The sequence below is a fragment of the Sebastes fasciatus genome, chromosome 2 (genome assembly GCF_043250625.1).
Source record: "Sebastes fasciatus isolate fSebFas1 chromosome 2, fSebFas1.pri, whole genome shotgun sequence".
In the NCBI taxonomy this organism is placed as follows: Eukaryota; Metazoa; Chordata; class Actinopteri; order Perciformes; family Sebastidae; genus Sebastes; species Sebastes fasciatus.
Genome location: NC_133796.1, coordinates 26,310,477 through 26,326,228, shown reverse-complemented (window position 1 = coordinate 26,326,228; position 15,752 = coordinate 26,310,477). Strand labels below are relative to the sequence as shown.

Here is a 15,752-nt window from a genome sequence, read left to right as displayed (position 1 = left end):
GTTGTGGGCTCAGTTTTAAAGTTAGAGTGAAGATACTGGTATCATATGACACTGGAAAACCGAAGGAATCCATTGGTACCAATTATGTCATACTAGTCGGGAAGGAGGTTAAATAATGCTCTGAACTTAAGCTAAATTTTGGCGAGGAACAACTGGCATGGCCATTTTCAAAGGGGTCCCTTGACCTCTGACCTCAAGATATGTGAATGAAAATGGGTTCTATGGGTACCCACGAGTCTCCCATTTACAGACATGCCCACTTTATGATAATCACATGCAGTCTGGGGCAAGTCATAGTCAAGTCAGCACACTGACACACTGACAGTTGTTGTTGCCTGTTGGGCTGCAGTTTGCCATGTTATGATTTGAGCATATATTTTTATGCTAAATGCAGTACCTGTGAGGGTTTCTGGACAATATCTGTCATTGTTTTGTGTTATTAATTGATTTCCAATAATAAATATACATACATTTGCATAAAGCAGCATATTTGCCCACTCACATGTTGATAAGAGTATTAAATACTTGACAAATCTCACTTTAAGGTACATTTTGAACAGATTAAAAAAATGTGCGTTTTATTTACGATTGCGATTAACTATGGACAATCATGCAATTAATTAGTTGATTGATAGCCCTAGTTCTAGTTAGTAAATGGTGAAGTAATGGTAAAGACAGCATCTTGGATTTGAATATTTCACCCAGTATAAACCAGTGATGCAGAGTATTTATTTATTACCACTTTGAAGGTAATTCCTTTTGATTCATTTGCTGTCATTCTGTATGTTTTTCAGGCTTCCATAATCATAGACAAGATGTCTTCAAGTAGCACCGTGAGTTATTTTGTAAACACATCACACTGTGAATTTAGTATGGAGATGCTCTCTGCATTTTTTGCCCCCCGAGCCTCACACCTTTCTCCCCTCTGCCCAGCTGACCGCTCCAGGCCAGCTGCAGGAGCTCGGCTCCCTCATTATGGGAATGAAGACGGAGAGCTTGTTGATGTTCACCGCGGACAAGCTGCTGTCATCGCTGCCCGCCATGGGCCAACAAACGCCAGGCCTCACACCGACACAAGTCAACGCTATCTCCACCAAACTATGGGTACAAAACACACACACCCACACACACACACAAAGAGCGGGGAGACACATTCACATTGACTTGGAGGATTTTATGAAAAAAATTAAAAATTTTCAAGTGTTATCAAAATACGGTATCAGTTTGGCTTCCCTGAAGTCAAAGAAAACATAAATGAAATTAGAAAAATACATACAGTCAAATGCTGAATTGTAGAAGAACACAATATCGTATCAGTTACTTCAAACACTGTACTGTACTCTATATAATGTAATTAAAAGAATAAAGCTTTCCACTTTCTCTTGGTAGATTTCATATTTGATCATGAGACTTTTTGAGTTGTGTGAGATTTTTCATCTGTAGAGGACTTTTCCAGATGTTATCTCATCTATTTTCTGACCAGGGTTTCCCAGAAGTGGTCGGTTGGCAGGATGATGTGGAGCCTTTGCTCCATTGGACGCCCCTGCTCAGTGTCCTGCCCAGGATTCGTCTGCTTGTGAACAACATGACCATTGTATCCACAAAACTTTGGAACACACAGCAGGTAACACACAGGGTAGAAGCAATGGTATCCAAACTTATTTTTGCTCAGTACCTCTTAATAAACGTGTTGCCAGCTCATGAGACATCATCACAGGTTGCATACGCAGAGTAGTAAATAGCTCAGCCAAAGAGTTATTTTCATTAGTCAAGTTGTATCTAAAACACCCAGCATTTAACAAGCAAGGAAGTGAATGGTTTCTGAAAATCTCAATATACAGTATTTAAAGGGAAAGGGTGTTTTGAAGTGGGGTTGTATGAGGTACTTATCCATAGTCAGCGTATTACCTACAGTAGATGACGGTCGGCATGCCTCCAGTTTGGAGAAGCAGACAGGAGTTACCACACGGGAGCAAAGCAATGTACTGCTGTGGACGGGGCCGGCAGAAAAAAATATTTTAGCCACCTAAAAGAAAAGCTCACCTAAAAAAATCAATAACAGTTTAAGTGTACGATATATTTAGAATATATTTGCTGGTTTACCTTGCCGTGAGACAGCTATACGTATGTTTCAGACGGGGAACTGAAGCCGCCAAAGCAATCGACTCCATCGAAAAAATAAAAATTAATTTTACCTTACGGGGGTTCAGTTCCCCATCGGAAAGGTAAGGTAAGGTGGTAAAACTATTCTAAATATAGCATACACTTAAATGGATATTGATTTTTTTAAATCAGCGGTGAGCCTTTCCTTTAGGTGGCTAAAATATGTTTTTCAGCCGACCCTGTCCACAGCACTGTATTGCTTTGCTCCGTGCTGGTACATGTTTCGCCAAACTGGGGGCGTGCCGACCGTCATCTACTGTAGGTAATACACTGACTATGGATAAGCACCTCATAAACCCCACTTCAAAACAACCGAACTATCCCTTTAACACTATTCTGTAAGAATGTCGGTGTCAAATTTATCCTTTGACCTCAGGAAGCCCCAGTAAACACTCGGCTTGTTCACATGGGGGCAACTAAAGCAGTGTTTGACAAACAAATATAGCTTCCTGCTTCAATTTTACAAAAAACAAAAGTGTAGATATAGAGAGTAACAGAGACAAAAATAACCATCCCATGGTGGAATAGGCCTTTGAGTCTTGAGAGCATCTGACCCTGAGCCTGACCCTGAGCCTGAGCCTGTGACTTTTACTTTGTGTTATGATCTCCTCACGCTTCCTCTGATTAAATATGCTTCCTCTGTTTGTCATGACAAGGTGTGTATGACAGCATCTTGATTAATTGCTAAATTATTAAGTGGAGAGGCAAAAGCGTAAACGTCATCATCACTGACACTGTGAATGGACCGGCCTGTGAATACAACATTGACAATAAATATCATTCACTATTCATATCAGATTGTCTCTCATTATAAAAACTGGGAAAGAAAGCAGCCTAGAACCTGCATAAACACGTAATACATTTTTTCCCACTTTCTTCCCCAGGCTAAAGCACTTTTCAAAGAGTTGCTTTATACTAAACCAAACGTAATCCAACAAGATTTTCTGTGAGTACATGTGTATACACTTTTTTCTCTTGTGCTCACTCCTCGTCTGTATCCAAAATGTATACCAGAGGTGTTGACTCGAGTCACAAATTTGATGACTTTAGACTCGACTTGACAAAATCCAAAAAGACTTACAACTCAACTTGGACTTCAACATCAATGAATCTTCACTTGGACTTGAGCCTTTTGACTTGAAAATACTTGATACCGTCCCCCAAGCCCAAAGATTTAAAAGTATGTTATTTAAAAAGTGTGTGCATGAACGTGATCAACTGCCTGGTACCGGAGGTGTATGAAGCACTGATTGATGTATCCATGTGGGGGATTGACCATAAACAAATCTCAAACATGACACCAACCTGATGCCTCAACAACATATAGACAATCCGTTACACCATGAAACAATTAATTTCCCTTCATTTACCAAATCAACTAGCATTAACGGTATTCATTACCAGCAATTAACACTTATTAACCAGAACTAGCCGTCAATCTCACATCACCCCTGTTCTGGCATCCCTCCATTGGCTTCCTGTAAAATTCTGAATCAACTTTAAGATCTTGCTAATTACATATAAGGCACTGGATGACCTCGCCCCCAGTTACATTTCTGATCTCGTGGTTCCTTATTCTACCTGTCGACCACTTCGATCCTCTAATCTCGGCCTTTTATCCATCCCCCGCTCCAACTGCAAAACAAAAGGTGATCGGGCCTTTTCTGTCTTAGCCCCAACTCTCTGGAATCACCTTCCCCAATCTATTAGAGCTGCTGAATCTCTTCATTTGTGTGTAAAGCACTTTGTAACAGTGTTTTTAAAAGGTGCTATATAAATAAACCTTTACTTACTTACTTACTTACTTACTTAATTCCCCAGATCCACATTTTTTCAACCAATCTGACGGCATCCAATCAATTTGCAGGAGAAAACCATGAAGGCCTAACGTTACGTTACTGAGTGCCAGTTGGTGCCAGATATAATGGCATTACATTTGGTGAAGAGCGCATTATGACTTGTTTAGGACTTGAAACTCAAAGTTTAGAACTTGGGACTTGTCAGTCTAGACTTGAGTGCAAAGACTTGAGACTTACTTGTGACTTGCAAAACAATGACTTGGTCCCACCTCTGATGAACACTATTGACAGCAGATGCTTTTATTTTCTCAGCCTCTTTTAACCGTGTTGGTTCTTTGCAGCTTTACAGTCTGTGTAACTGCTATGTGCATCTATTGACACTCACCTCTTTATGTAAGCAGCAGTCTGGGAACAGTGGGTCAGGGTGTGACCTGCAGGGTCTTACAGGAACGTTTCCAGGCTGATTCCTCGCCTTCATCAGTGAGAAGGATCCTGGCCTTCCTCAGGCAGCAGCCTGGTCCTCTCCACACCACGCTGGTAAACTCACCTGTTTGATTGATGCCATTCCACTGTCTATTAGATATATATTTTTAGAATACTTTTTCTTGTCTGTAATACATGTGATATATGTCCTTTGTCATACGTCTTTGTTCTTCTGGACAGAAAAAGTGTTTGCTCGAGGAGCTGTATCAGTTTGAGTTCTTCGATGAGCTGCTCAAAGATCTCGGAGCTGAGATTGCCCTGTCCATGCCGTAAGACATTCATCACTCCTCATGTTCACATCATTTTCAGATATTATAACAATATAATAGCCATCTCATAATGAGTAGATAAGAAATATATATGTCAAAAACCTTCACTGAAAAATCTCTAAATGTTGGCAGGAAAGATATGGAAAACTCTTGTGTACTTATCATGTTTGATCTATTAAAAAAAAGTGTCTGTTTGCACCCGGGTGAGAATAGTCACACAGCGGCTATTTACACACAGCCAAGTCGAATATGCTACTTAATTTAACAATAGTTAGCTATCCGAAGGGCTTACTACTACGTTATCTACTACTGCTACTACTACTAATAGAAATACAAGAAGACGATGCCAACCTACAGTGGCCATAGTAATTATGGTGGGAGCAAAGGAGGAAATCAGTTGATGTAATATAAAGAGCGACAAAGTACATGCACAGAGTAGGTTATGGTGGATGAATGGGTCAAACTCAGGTCTTTGACCCAGGAGATTTGTGTTTGAGTCCTGTGAGAAGCCTATTTTTACACTTAGTTGATTTATTATTTTCTGTTTTTTTTAGTTGTTTTTTTTATTATTTTCAGTTTTCAGTCACAGTTTGGTTTAGGCACCAAAACCACATGGTTATTTTTAGGAAAAATGTACATATACACATACAGTATCTAATGTGTGCCTGGGCTGGATGCATTGTTGGCTACGGACACCTGGGTGCTAATAGCATCTACCAAAAAAAGAAAGTATAACAAATAAAGTATAGTATACTACAGTAATATTGAAGTTAAAAAGGCCACTCCCTCTTTTTGGTGATAAAATATGTATTAGATGTGCGATTTATTCACTATATAAAGAAAATATTCTTTATCATGTTGTTTCTGTGTGTTTGCTTGCAGGGTGAGCACCATTAAGAAGTTCTCCGCAGATATGATGGACACTCTGAGGAAGGTTATTGTCCAGGAGCCTCATCAGTTTCTCTTACTGTCTAGAACAAAAAAGGAGCTGCTGGTGGACAAAATGGTGCAGAGGATGGTCAGTAGAGCCACACTGTGTTGTTATAACAATGCCTTTCCTCTTTTAAAAAGTGAAAAGGTAAAGAAACAAGATGAAGATGCAAAGTCATGATTTTGGGTTTGAAAACAGGTGTCTTTCCCTACAGGGCATGTACCCAGGGGTGCTCACTGAGGAGGAGTTTCGTTCACTGGGCATTATGGCACCCTTCGTGGGGGATGAAGTTTTTGTTAAACTGGACCGCAGCTTTTTCATCGACAATCTGGATTTCCTGCAGGGGCTCTGCTACCGCACCAGCAAGATGGACATTGTGGCTCGTATCCTGCAGGAACCTGCAGTCTTCGGGTAATGTTAGCACCTCGAACTGAAGTTTTTTTTTTAAAGGTAGGGTTGGTAAAGATTTTAGAAACCTTTTTTGTTACATTAATTGATTTACTGAATTCTCATTGCAACCCGACAGAAATCAATAAATCAAATGCTGTGACAAAATTAAAAAAAATAAAAAATCAGGTATCTGTGGCTGTCGCAGGACTGTAATAACCCGCCCAATCATTTCATTTGGCTCGAATGTAATGATTGGATGGGTTACCTGCCTGACTGCCTACCTGCAGGCACTCTGCCCGTGCACTCATTGTGTTTCACCAAAGTCTTCCACAAGCTGCTGGCTTGACAGCTGTGAGTACTAACAATAGCCATGTTTGTTGTTTATGTTCATAATGATCATTTTGGGAGAGTGGCTTTGGAGGGAGGCCTAAAGGGACGGACTGTCAGTGTTGCCGACTTGGTGACTTTCTCTCTAGATTTAGGGACTTTTGGAGCTAGTGCTGCTACTTTCATTAGAGAAGAGTTGGCAACACTGGGCTCGGTTTTCGGTTGGATAATTTTTCAAAATCTAGTGTAATAGTTTCTCAAGATCATCGAACCCTGCTTTTAATGCTTTATTCAACAATGAATTAAAAAACAACAAGGTAGTATAACCATGACATTACATATCCTTGGCACGTCTGATAAGTAGAAAGAACTATAAACATTAAATTATAAAAATATCAAACAAGATTATTTTATTTAAATACATAAATCAAGAAAATAATAAACACACGTAATAAAAATAATTTAATGCTCTTGAATTTGCATTTCAATGATTTATAAAAAGCTTTTAAAGTGGGATTCTTTTGTGAATTTGACTTTATGTATATGATAATTCTGCCATTATGAGAACTGAGTTAATCAGCAAATTTTCCAGTTTCTCCAACTAAGCAAACTGACGAAATCAGCCTCGTAGTAATGTACATTTAGAGTTTATCCAGTGGGGTTTATAAGTTTTATATTCATGTAAAAAAAATCCCTTTGCATACCAGTGAGGTGCTGAAGTGTTCTTGTGTTTCCTCACAGCCCAGTTAACAACTGGAACCAGACAACACTCAGTCAGGTGGACCGGTTCGTCTTCTTCCTGCCTAACGACAAACTGCAGGAGATTTCTCTGGTGAGGTTACTACTGTATTGCTATTCGTTTGGTATTACATCTATAATGCTCCTCAAATTGAGGAACACTTAAAACTCGTTTCTGTACCTGATTCATTCGATGTACAGAGATCCATAGTGAGGCGTTGGGATTGTTACTTGATCCGTTGGCAGGTTAGGCAACAAAGGCTGTAAATAAATCCCTCAGGTGTCACATCTCCAGTTGGTGTCAGGATCAGGTGGTGAAGTTCCTGTTTTCCCGTAAGCCATCAGTGTGTCTTTACAAGTTCATATATGTTGTCGTTTGTGTTCCCAAAGGCGTTAATGACTGTGGGGCGGATCGAGAAGCTGTTCATGAGCCAGCGGCGGTGGGAACGTGGCGATGTGGGGATCCACTGTTCAGACGAGAACGAGAGGGAGAGAGTTTTTGAAAAGCAGCAGTTCGTTCTACAGTTTTTCCTGGGCTTCCTCAAAATAAATCTGGATTCACGTGAGCATCAGTTTGGTTCCTTAAATCTCTGAAATAACCCTAATGGTACTCTCCAAAGGAATAGTTTGACATATGGGGAAATATGTCATAAGTCTGCTTCTCCATCCAAAGCAGTTATGGAGCTATTGACCAAATAGATATTACAGTCAGTGCCTGAGTTGTACCAAAAAAGGTGCCAGTACCCTAATTCAGCAGTTGCATGACATTATCATCACAGCATGTATCTTGGATATATTTATATTTATACGTATATCTTGGTAATATATCCCACTTTATTTTTTTGTATGCATTTCATTACATAGGACATACATTTCCACAGTCTGTACATCCGTGTATATTTGGTTAATAAATACTTTTTATGATGTTATTGATACAAATCAAATTGCACACACATATACACTGATCTGCCATAACATGAAGACTACTGACAGGTGATGTGATTAACAAGGATTATCTCGTTACCATGGCACCTGGCAGTGGGTGGGATATATTAGACAGCAAGTGAACATTTTGAATGTTGAACTTTGTGTTGGAAGCAGAAAAAATGGGCAAGTGTAAGGATGTGAGCGACTTTGACAAGGGCCAAGTTGGGATGGCTAGACGACTGGGTCAGAGCATCTCCAAAACTGCAGCTCTTGAGGGATGTTCCCGGTCTGTAGCGGTCAGGACCTACCGAAAGTGATCCAAGATAGGAGAACCGGGCAACCGGCCACAGGGTCAGACCCAAGGTTAATTGATGCATATGGGGAGCGAAGGCTGGCCCGTGTTGTCCGATCCAATAGAAGAGCTACTGTAGCTCAAATTGCTAAAAAAGTTAATGCTGGTTTCGATAGAAAGGTGTCAGAACACACAGTGCATCACAGTTTGTTGCGTAAGGGGCTGCGTAGCCGCAGACCGGTCAGGGTTCCCATGCTGTCAATGTTATGGCTGATTGGTGTTATATTGCAAATACGCTGCAATAAAATCTTAAAATATGATATCTGTTGGCCGACAGATTAAATTGGATAATTAGAAAGAATAACAAAGGTATTTTTTAGGAACAATTTCTTGGTCAGGCGTTCCTTTAGTAGTGATTATTCCTTTAATGTATGGCAATCATGTCACACATCCACAAGTAAGTGACATTTCGAGCTAATGCTGTTCTTCAGACAATATTAAAAAAATAAAGTATATGAAATTAACACAAAAAGTAGAACGAAAATATAATTTTTTCTTATGTTATGTTTTTTACATATATATGTAAAAAAATTATATTTTTTGATGTTATTATTATACATATACATTTTAAATATGTATAATTATGTATATATATATATATATATATATATATATATATATATATACATAATATAATAATGTGTGTATATTATATGTTGTATGTCAACAGCATCTCCAAATCAGATATTTGTGTCCTTTACCAGCGACTCCTATGGTTCCTACTTGTGAGATTCTGCATACAACAGCTCCGTCTGCCTGGGCCTCCAACAGTCTGACCAGCATGTCTACATCGGCCTTCTCCAACTGTCTGGAGCTGATGGGTCAGGACCCGTTCCTTGCACCCTACCAACGCAGCCAGGTGCTCAATAAAGTCAAAGAGGTGAGATCCTCCTGTAGCCCACCTCAGTCCATTTAACAACCTCTCAGACGTGTCTAATTTAAGGCTGTACAGGGTTTCCCCTCCTCAGTCCAGGTCTTAATACTGTGTGTCTGCTCTGTCTTTACTGGGTGTGTGAAGATCTACGGCCCCGCCTCGTCCTTCTCCCAGTCTGTGATCTCTCAACTGGGTCGAATAGCGTTGGAGCTGTCACTAGTGGAGCTGAGCAGCCTCCGACTGACTGAGCGCAGGAGCATCGCTGCTCTGGGTGCTGTCAGTGGCTGGAGCAACAGACAGGTAGTTAACATATCACATAGATTTACTATAGTGCCTGCTTTAACTCAATTTTGACCAAATATGCACAGTAGGTAATACCGGATTCTGACTTTTGACATTTTTGTTTTGTTCTACCATATAAAAAATATTATGCTTTAACTGAGAATTCTTGATTCTGATTAATAAGCAGATGTCCATTAATTAGTAGTCAGACATAGCTGGACACCTTTGACAGATGTTTGTTTGCTAAATGAAAGGCACCATTATTACAATATTTTGTATAATTATACAAACCTTTTTAATTACATTTTTAGAAGGGCCAGATTTTAAAAACAGTGAAGTGCCGGGGGGCCGAATATTTACATGATCTGATCTACAAAGCTAGGAATTCACATGGGAAGTCAATACACCTTTTTAATCTTAGTTGGTTGTTGTTTTAATAAACACAATGCTGCATTTAACATTTTTTTTATGCAGTTTGACTCCTAAATTCCCTCTGCTTACACAGCCTGAGTTCAAACTTTTTGACAATAAGTATTTCTGTGCTAAACAAGACATAACTAATGAATGGGCTTATTAGCCTAATAATAAAATGATGATCTTCTGATAATCAAACAATGTAAACACACATAAACTTGCTATTATATATATATAAACACAATGATATGCTTTAACAGAACATGCAAACTCCACACAGAAGGGCCCCAAACCTAATCCCACCTTAATCAAACCTACAACGAATAGATATATTCATGATATATGTAGTTTAAATATTTTGTCATATATCAGATTTATGTATGGGTTGTATAAGTAGGATAATACCCAACAAATGATGTTCCGCAATTGTCATGGATGACAAAGAGGAACCAGAAAAAAATGACCATAAAGTTGACTCAACGTCTCTCGAAAAAAGTTCCAAAAAATACTAAAAAATATCTTCATGAAAGTAGTACTTTTTGCAGGGCTGTTGTATTTGACTGAATTAGTTTTAGCTACCTAATAAACTGAGTGTATGTGTTCAAAGAGCATGATAATGGCTCATAACTCTCTTGTTTTCATCCCAGCTTTCTGCGATGTTTACCGTCGTGTTAAACTCCATCAACCAGAGTCCGAGCCAGCTTGACTCCAGCACACTGGTGGCGATGGGATACATGGTGTGCGGAGCTAAAAGCACAGAAATGAATTCCTTTAATGCAGTAGAGTTCAGGTGAGAAAACAAGAAACCTTTACAGGCACTTTTTAAATGCAGCTGACAATATTTCAGTCATGGTGATTTCCCCTCCTTCCTCCTCCACTCCCGGTGCTGTGTCTCTCCCTGGTGGCTGCAGTAAGGCGGTGCTCTGGCTGGGTCAGCTCAGGCTGACCTGCTCGGAGGACCAGATGCTGGCTCTTGTTGAGCTTCTGGCCCACAGTCTTGCTTTTGGACACATGAGTTCATGGGGAACTGATGTCTTCATTGAGATCGGAGTTTTGGCAGGTACTATGCTTTCACCGTCCTCACCATATACATTTCCAATATTTTCACACCTACTTTCACTAATACTATGAATTTGTTATGCTCATTCTGTAGCTAATTGCACAGCTGTGTTAAAGCACATTGTGCAAGGAAAAATTCTCAGTAGTGTTAATTGCACATCTGGTTTAATATCTGTCTGACACAAATATCTTGCTCAATCAAATGCTATGTGTTCACACCCTTAAATTAAAGCCATCTTATTTTTAGTATTTGTTTTCTTGACACCCACTAAATGTATTCTGTCATGCTCTTATCGCTGGATCCCAGTGTTTTTGACTCAGGCGACCTTTGCACTACTTCACGCTCTTTGTAACTTTTTGCACTTTTCACAGCTGGTCTCCCAGACATGGCTATGTCAGCTCTGGTGAAAGAGCAAATAGAAGGTATCATACCTGCGGCTATCCCATTGATACCATCTGATAAATTTGCTGTAAGTTGACATTTAATAAAACAACAAAACAATATTCACAGCATTTAGCTTTTGTGATTTAAAACTGCAGTGGGTAGAAATGGAGCAAATATTTGAGTTAATTCTTAATATTATACCTTTAAGTTCTTCCCCTGGAGTCCGAAATGTCTTGATCTATGTCTATGTTGGTGCATTTATTCTATAAAATACTAGAAAAGTAATGCTGATCACTGGAAGTAGACTTGAAAGTAGGACAAAAGTGTTGCACTCTCTGGCTCCATATGCATTTCTCTTTTATTCAGATGATGTTTCGGCATGTTGTTCTCAAGAAGGGGTGCATTTATTCTAACAGCTCCTTTTGTTTTCTTGTCTTGTCTCTGCCAATCTGCTCCTCTGTTTCTTTATGTCTGTGTCTGTTTTATCATTTCCTCAAAGGTGGTGTTTCACCATGTCACCATCCACATGTTCACCTATGAGCAGGCTGCTGCAGTAACTAAGGAGCAGCTCTCTGCCATGTCAGATGTTCAGAAGACCGCTCTGGCAATGGTGCTAACGCCGTGGGAGGCCAGGCCTGTAGACTTCAGAGGTAAACCACTCAAAAAAAGTTTGTGCACTGACAGACATCACCCCAACTACGACGTTATATGTTTTTTTCAAAGATGTAATACTTTATTTTTCTTGTCTGAGATCATCGTGGAGCTGTTTCGCCATCATCTGCGATTTGTTTTGCTCTATGACCTTTGTGCATCAGCAGCATACTCAAAATTCAAGCAAATTTAAAATGCATATAGACATCTTTGAATGTACATATAAATCCACATATGTGTAGAATTAGGGCTGTCACAATATCAGATTTTCACTACTCACAATAACGATATTATCGCTATTTCTATAGAAAATTTGAAAAAAAATGCTATCAGTGAAATTCATTTTTAACTTTGTTTATTGTGTATTTTGTCTCTTTTTTGGCAAATGAATTACACTTAAAATACGAGTGTAGGGAGGTGGAGAGAAAGTCGGTGAGTATCATTAACCCGATATCAATATCGCATTGTAAATATCACGTTGTTCGTCAATACCGGTATATCGCTAAACCCCTATGTGAATTTTTATATAATTTTAGCATTTTTCAAATTATTCTGATGGCGCAAGTTTTGCTTGTAGAAAAGTGAGACAATCCTGGTGAAAAGTCTTTTTGTTCACTTTATACTGAGTTTACCACTCACAGTCACCAAGGCCATATATTATCAGATCCTACATAAAGGGGCTTTAAATTAATTTGTTTAAGTGTGAATGCATTTTATACACAAACCCTGGTTTGAGTAGTATGTGGTTTGGGATTGGGACGCATTATGGTACACATTGGGCCGTTTATATGTGCTTTAATTATCTCACAATTACATGTATCTGTTTGATAGACTAAATGATATAAGTAAGGGATAATATACAGTGATCTGGTCATTGTTGTGAAATAAACCCTGACAGGGCGATGCCGCAAAGCCCTGTCAGAGTTTATTTCACAACAATGACCCCGCTAGCTGTACATTATCCCGCTTATAACACGGCTACTTACTTAAGAATTCAAAAATTTTACACAAAAACGGTCCGTCAGAGTTATACATAGCAACGTAGAACGCCGTGATTGACCAATCAGAATCGAGTATTCTACAAAGCTGTGTAATCATATTACATAAATTATATAAATGATAATAATAATAATAATAATAATAATAATAATAATAATAATAATAATAATAATAATAATTTGTGTATAAATATTATATATAAACTATATTTGTAGAGCACTTATCAAAACAAAGTACAAAGTGCTTCACAGAGAGAAATGAAATAAAATACCAAAGTGAATGATAAAATACATGGGCAAGATTAATATAATAAACAAGAAATTAAAAATCAATAAAATAAACATGCAGCGCAGATAAAATAAGGATATGCTTTCTGATAAAAGTATATTTTCAGAAGAGACTTAAAAGAAGACACTGACTCACACAGCCTTATAGAGTGATTGTGAACTTCTCATATGATGATGTGCTTATTTTGTGATAAAAAGAAACAGAAACAGGTTCAACTGAGATGAATATTCTTCTATTTATTGTGTTATATAATAGCCATAACAGAAATGTACCACTAATACTGGAATATCACAAATCAAGACAGTGTAATGAAATACTCTGAAATTAGTTTTACAGTGTTTTTTTGTTATGACATACAAAGCCGGATAACCCACAGGGATCATATATTGCATGACTCTATATTGGTTTCAATGTGTTCCTGTAGGGAGGTCACTGGGGCTGGCACTTAGCCACAGTCCTCTGTGTATCGTACTGGGACTGCTGATGCTGCTGGTGCTGCCCTGCACTGACCTGATCTGCCTCGGCACATGACCCCACTCACCCCTGCAGGATCGGGAAAACACCTTCTCACCCACATAACCAAGATCCTTTATCTGTGCAATACCATACCTCTTTGAAATAAGCAGCACTTATTATATTAAATACATATAATCATTCAGCACTGAAAGAAACCATATTTAATAGTTAAAAAAAACAATACATTTTCACAATATAAACATTATATACATCAATCCTAACCAACACACACAGAGTTATTATCATTACACTTGGCTTATTTATTTATTTATTTATTTTTTTGATAAACCTCTATGAACCCCTACTGCCCCTTCTCAGGGATGTGACGCCATACCCAGAAAAGCAGCCCAAACACTTAAAATATTTAAATATATTTATGATACAGTTGTTGTGAGCAAATCAATATTGTGTTGCAAATCTACAAAGTTATATATTTTTGTGAAATTATATAATATTTTTGTCAGAGTGGAAGCTGTAATGTTTGCAACATTTATACAGTATATCTTGTGAGTTATCTTGGTTAGATAACAAGTACATAATGCTCAATGAGACCTGATTGTATTCGTGTTGGTCAACTTCAGTCTGTTTTTGCTGTGAGTTTTGTATTGTTGTGCACACTTTCTGGTGTGATAAATATAGTCCTAAATTATTAAACTGAACCAATCTGCCTCTGATTGACTCTGTTTATTTTTTTTAATTTAGCACAATGGAATCAAACCGTGGGAAAATTATCTTCAATTCTCATTAATACCTCAAATCTGCAGTAAAACTTTGTGTATTATTTAGGGCTGTCAAAGTTAACGCAATAATAACACGTGAATGCAAATTTGTTTTAACGCCACTAATTTCTTTAACGCATTAATGCAATCAATCTTTCGGAAGTTGTAGCGGGCTCAGTTTTTAAAGCTAGAGTGAAGATACTGGTATGGTATGGTATGGTAATGATACGCTGCGAACGTGCGCAAAATGTTGGCGAGGAAAAACTTGCATGGCCATTTTCAAAGTAGTCTCTTGACCTCTGACCTCAATATATGTGAATGAAAATGGGTTCTCTGGGTACCCACGAGTCTCCCCTTTACAGAAATGCCCACTTTATGATAATCACATACAGTTTTGGGGCAAGTCATAGTCAAGTCAGCACACTGACACACTGACAGCTGTTGTTTCCTGCTGAAAATGTGTGGAAATTCTGAGAGCTTAAATTAATTGCAAAGCATGTCTGAAAATACAGAACTGAATTGTAAAAATGGCAGAGTTGAAAGCTGAATGTCATGACCCACAAAGATAGCTGAAATACATTGCTAGAAAAACAGGAAGCTAAACTGTAATACTGTCAAATGTGGAAGTTGAAACGAATTATCTGGTTAGACAAAAAGTATTTTTTGGGTGGACTGAACGTTTAAAACTGTACATTGTTAGATAGAAAGTAATATTTGGCTGGAATAAACTTTTAGAATTATAAGTAGGCGACTTGGACAGAAAGTAGTATTTGAGAGGAACAAAACTTTAAAACTATAAGTGCTTGGACAGAAAGTAGTATTTTGGTGGAATGAAGTAAGGGCAGTAGGAACAGCAGCAGGAGCAGTAGTAATAGTAGTAGTAGCAGCAGAAGTGGTAGCTAGAACCTCTAAAATTGTAAGTCGCTAGACAGAATATAGTAGATAGAGTTACTCTATAGATATTTTTTGCTGAATCAGCATTCCCACAAATATGAATGAATGACTTTATTTCGAACAGAAAAATAAATAAAAAACAGATACAAAATAATAACAAACAAAACAAAAGTAATAGTGTCCGAAAAGGAGTAGGTAGAAGTAAAACTTATATTTCCCTACCCCTTTCTCACTTCTCCTCTAATAACTCATATATCATAGAATGATAATATAATATAATATATAAACTATC

At 38.2% G+C, this 15,752-nt stretch overlaps 1 protein-coding gene across 1 annotated transcript; it reads left to right on the top strand.

Moving 5' to 3' along the window:
* Positions 1–5,614: 5,614 nt before the first annotated feature.
* Positions 5,615–14,956, top strand: strc1 (stereocilin 1). Its single transcript, XM_074625928.1, has 11 exons — positions 5,615–5,732; positions 5,860–6,056; positions 7,104–7,194; positions 7,491–7,662; positions 9,084–9,259; positions 9,398–9,553; positions 10,597–10,739; positions 10,861–11,009; positions 11,381–11,478; positions 11,893–12,043; positions 13,756–14,956. Exons 1-11 carry the CDS (start codon positions 5,628–5,630, stop codon positions 13,860–13,862), a joined length of 1,545 nt encoding a protein of 514 aa, XP_074482029.1. The 5' UTR covers positions 5,615–5,627; the 3' UTR covers positions 13,863–14,956.
* Positions 14,957–15,752: the final 796 nt, after the last annotated feature.

Excerpts from the sequence above, each read along its gene's own strand:
- strc1 (XM_074625928.1), top strand. The coding sequence starts at position 5,628 with ATGATGGACACTCTGAGGAAGGTTATTGTCCAGGAGCCTCATCAGTTT. Across the intron at positions 7,663-9,083 it reads CAAAATAAATCTGGATTCAC|CGACTCCTATGGTTCCTACT; the intron begins GTGAGCATCAGT and ends GTCCTTTACCAG. Across the intron at positions 9,260-9,397 it reads TGCTCAATAAAGTCAAAGAG|ATCTACGGCCCCGCCTCGTC; the intron begins GTGAGATCCTCC and ends GGGTGTGTGAAG.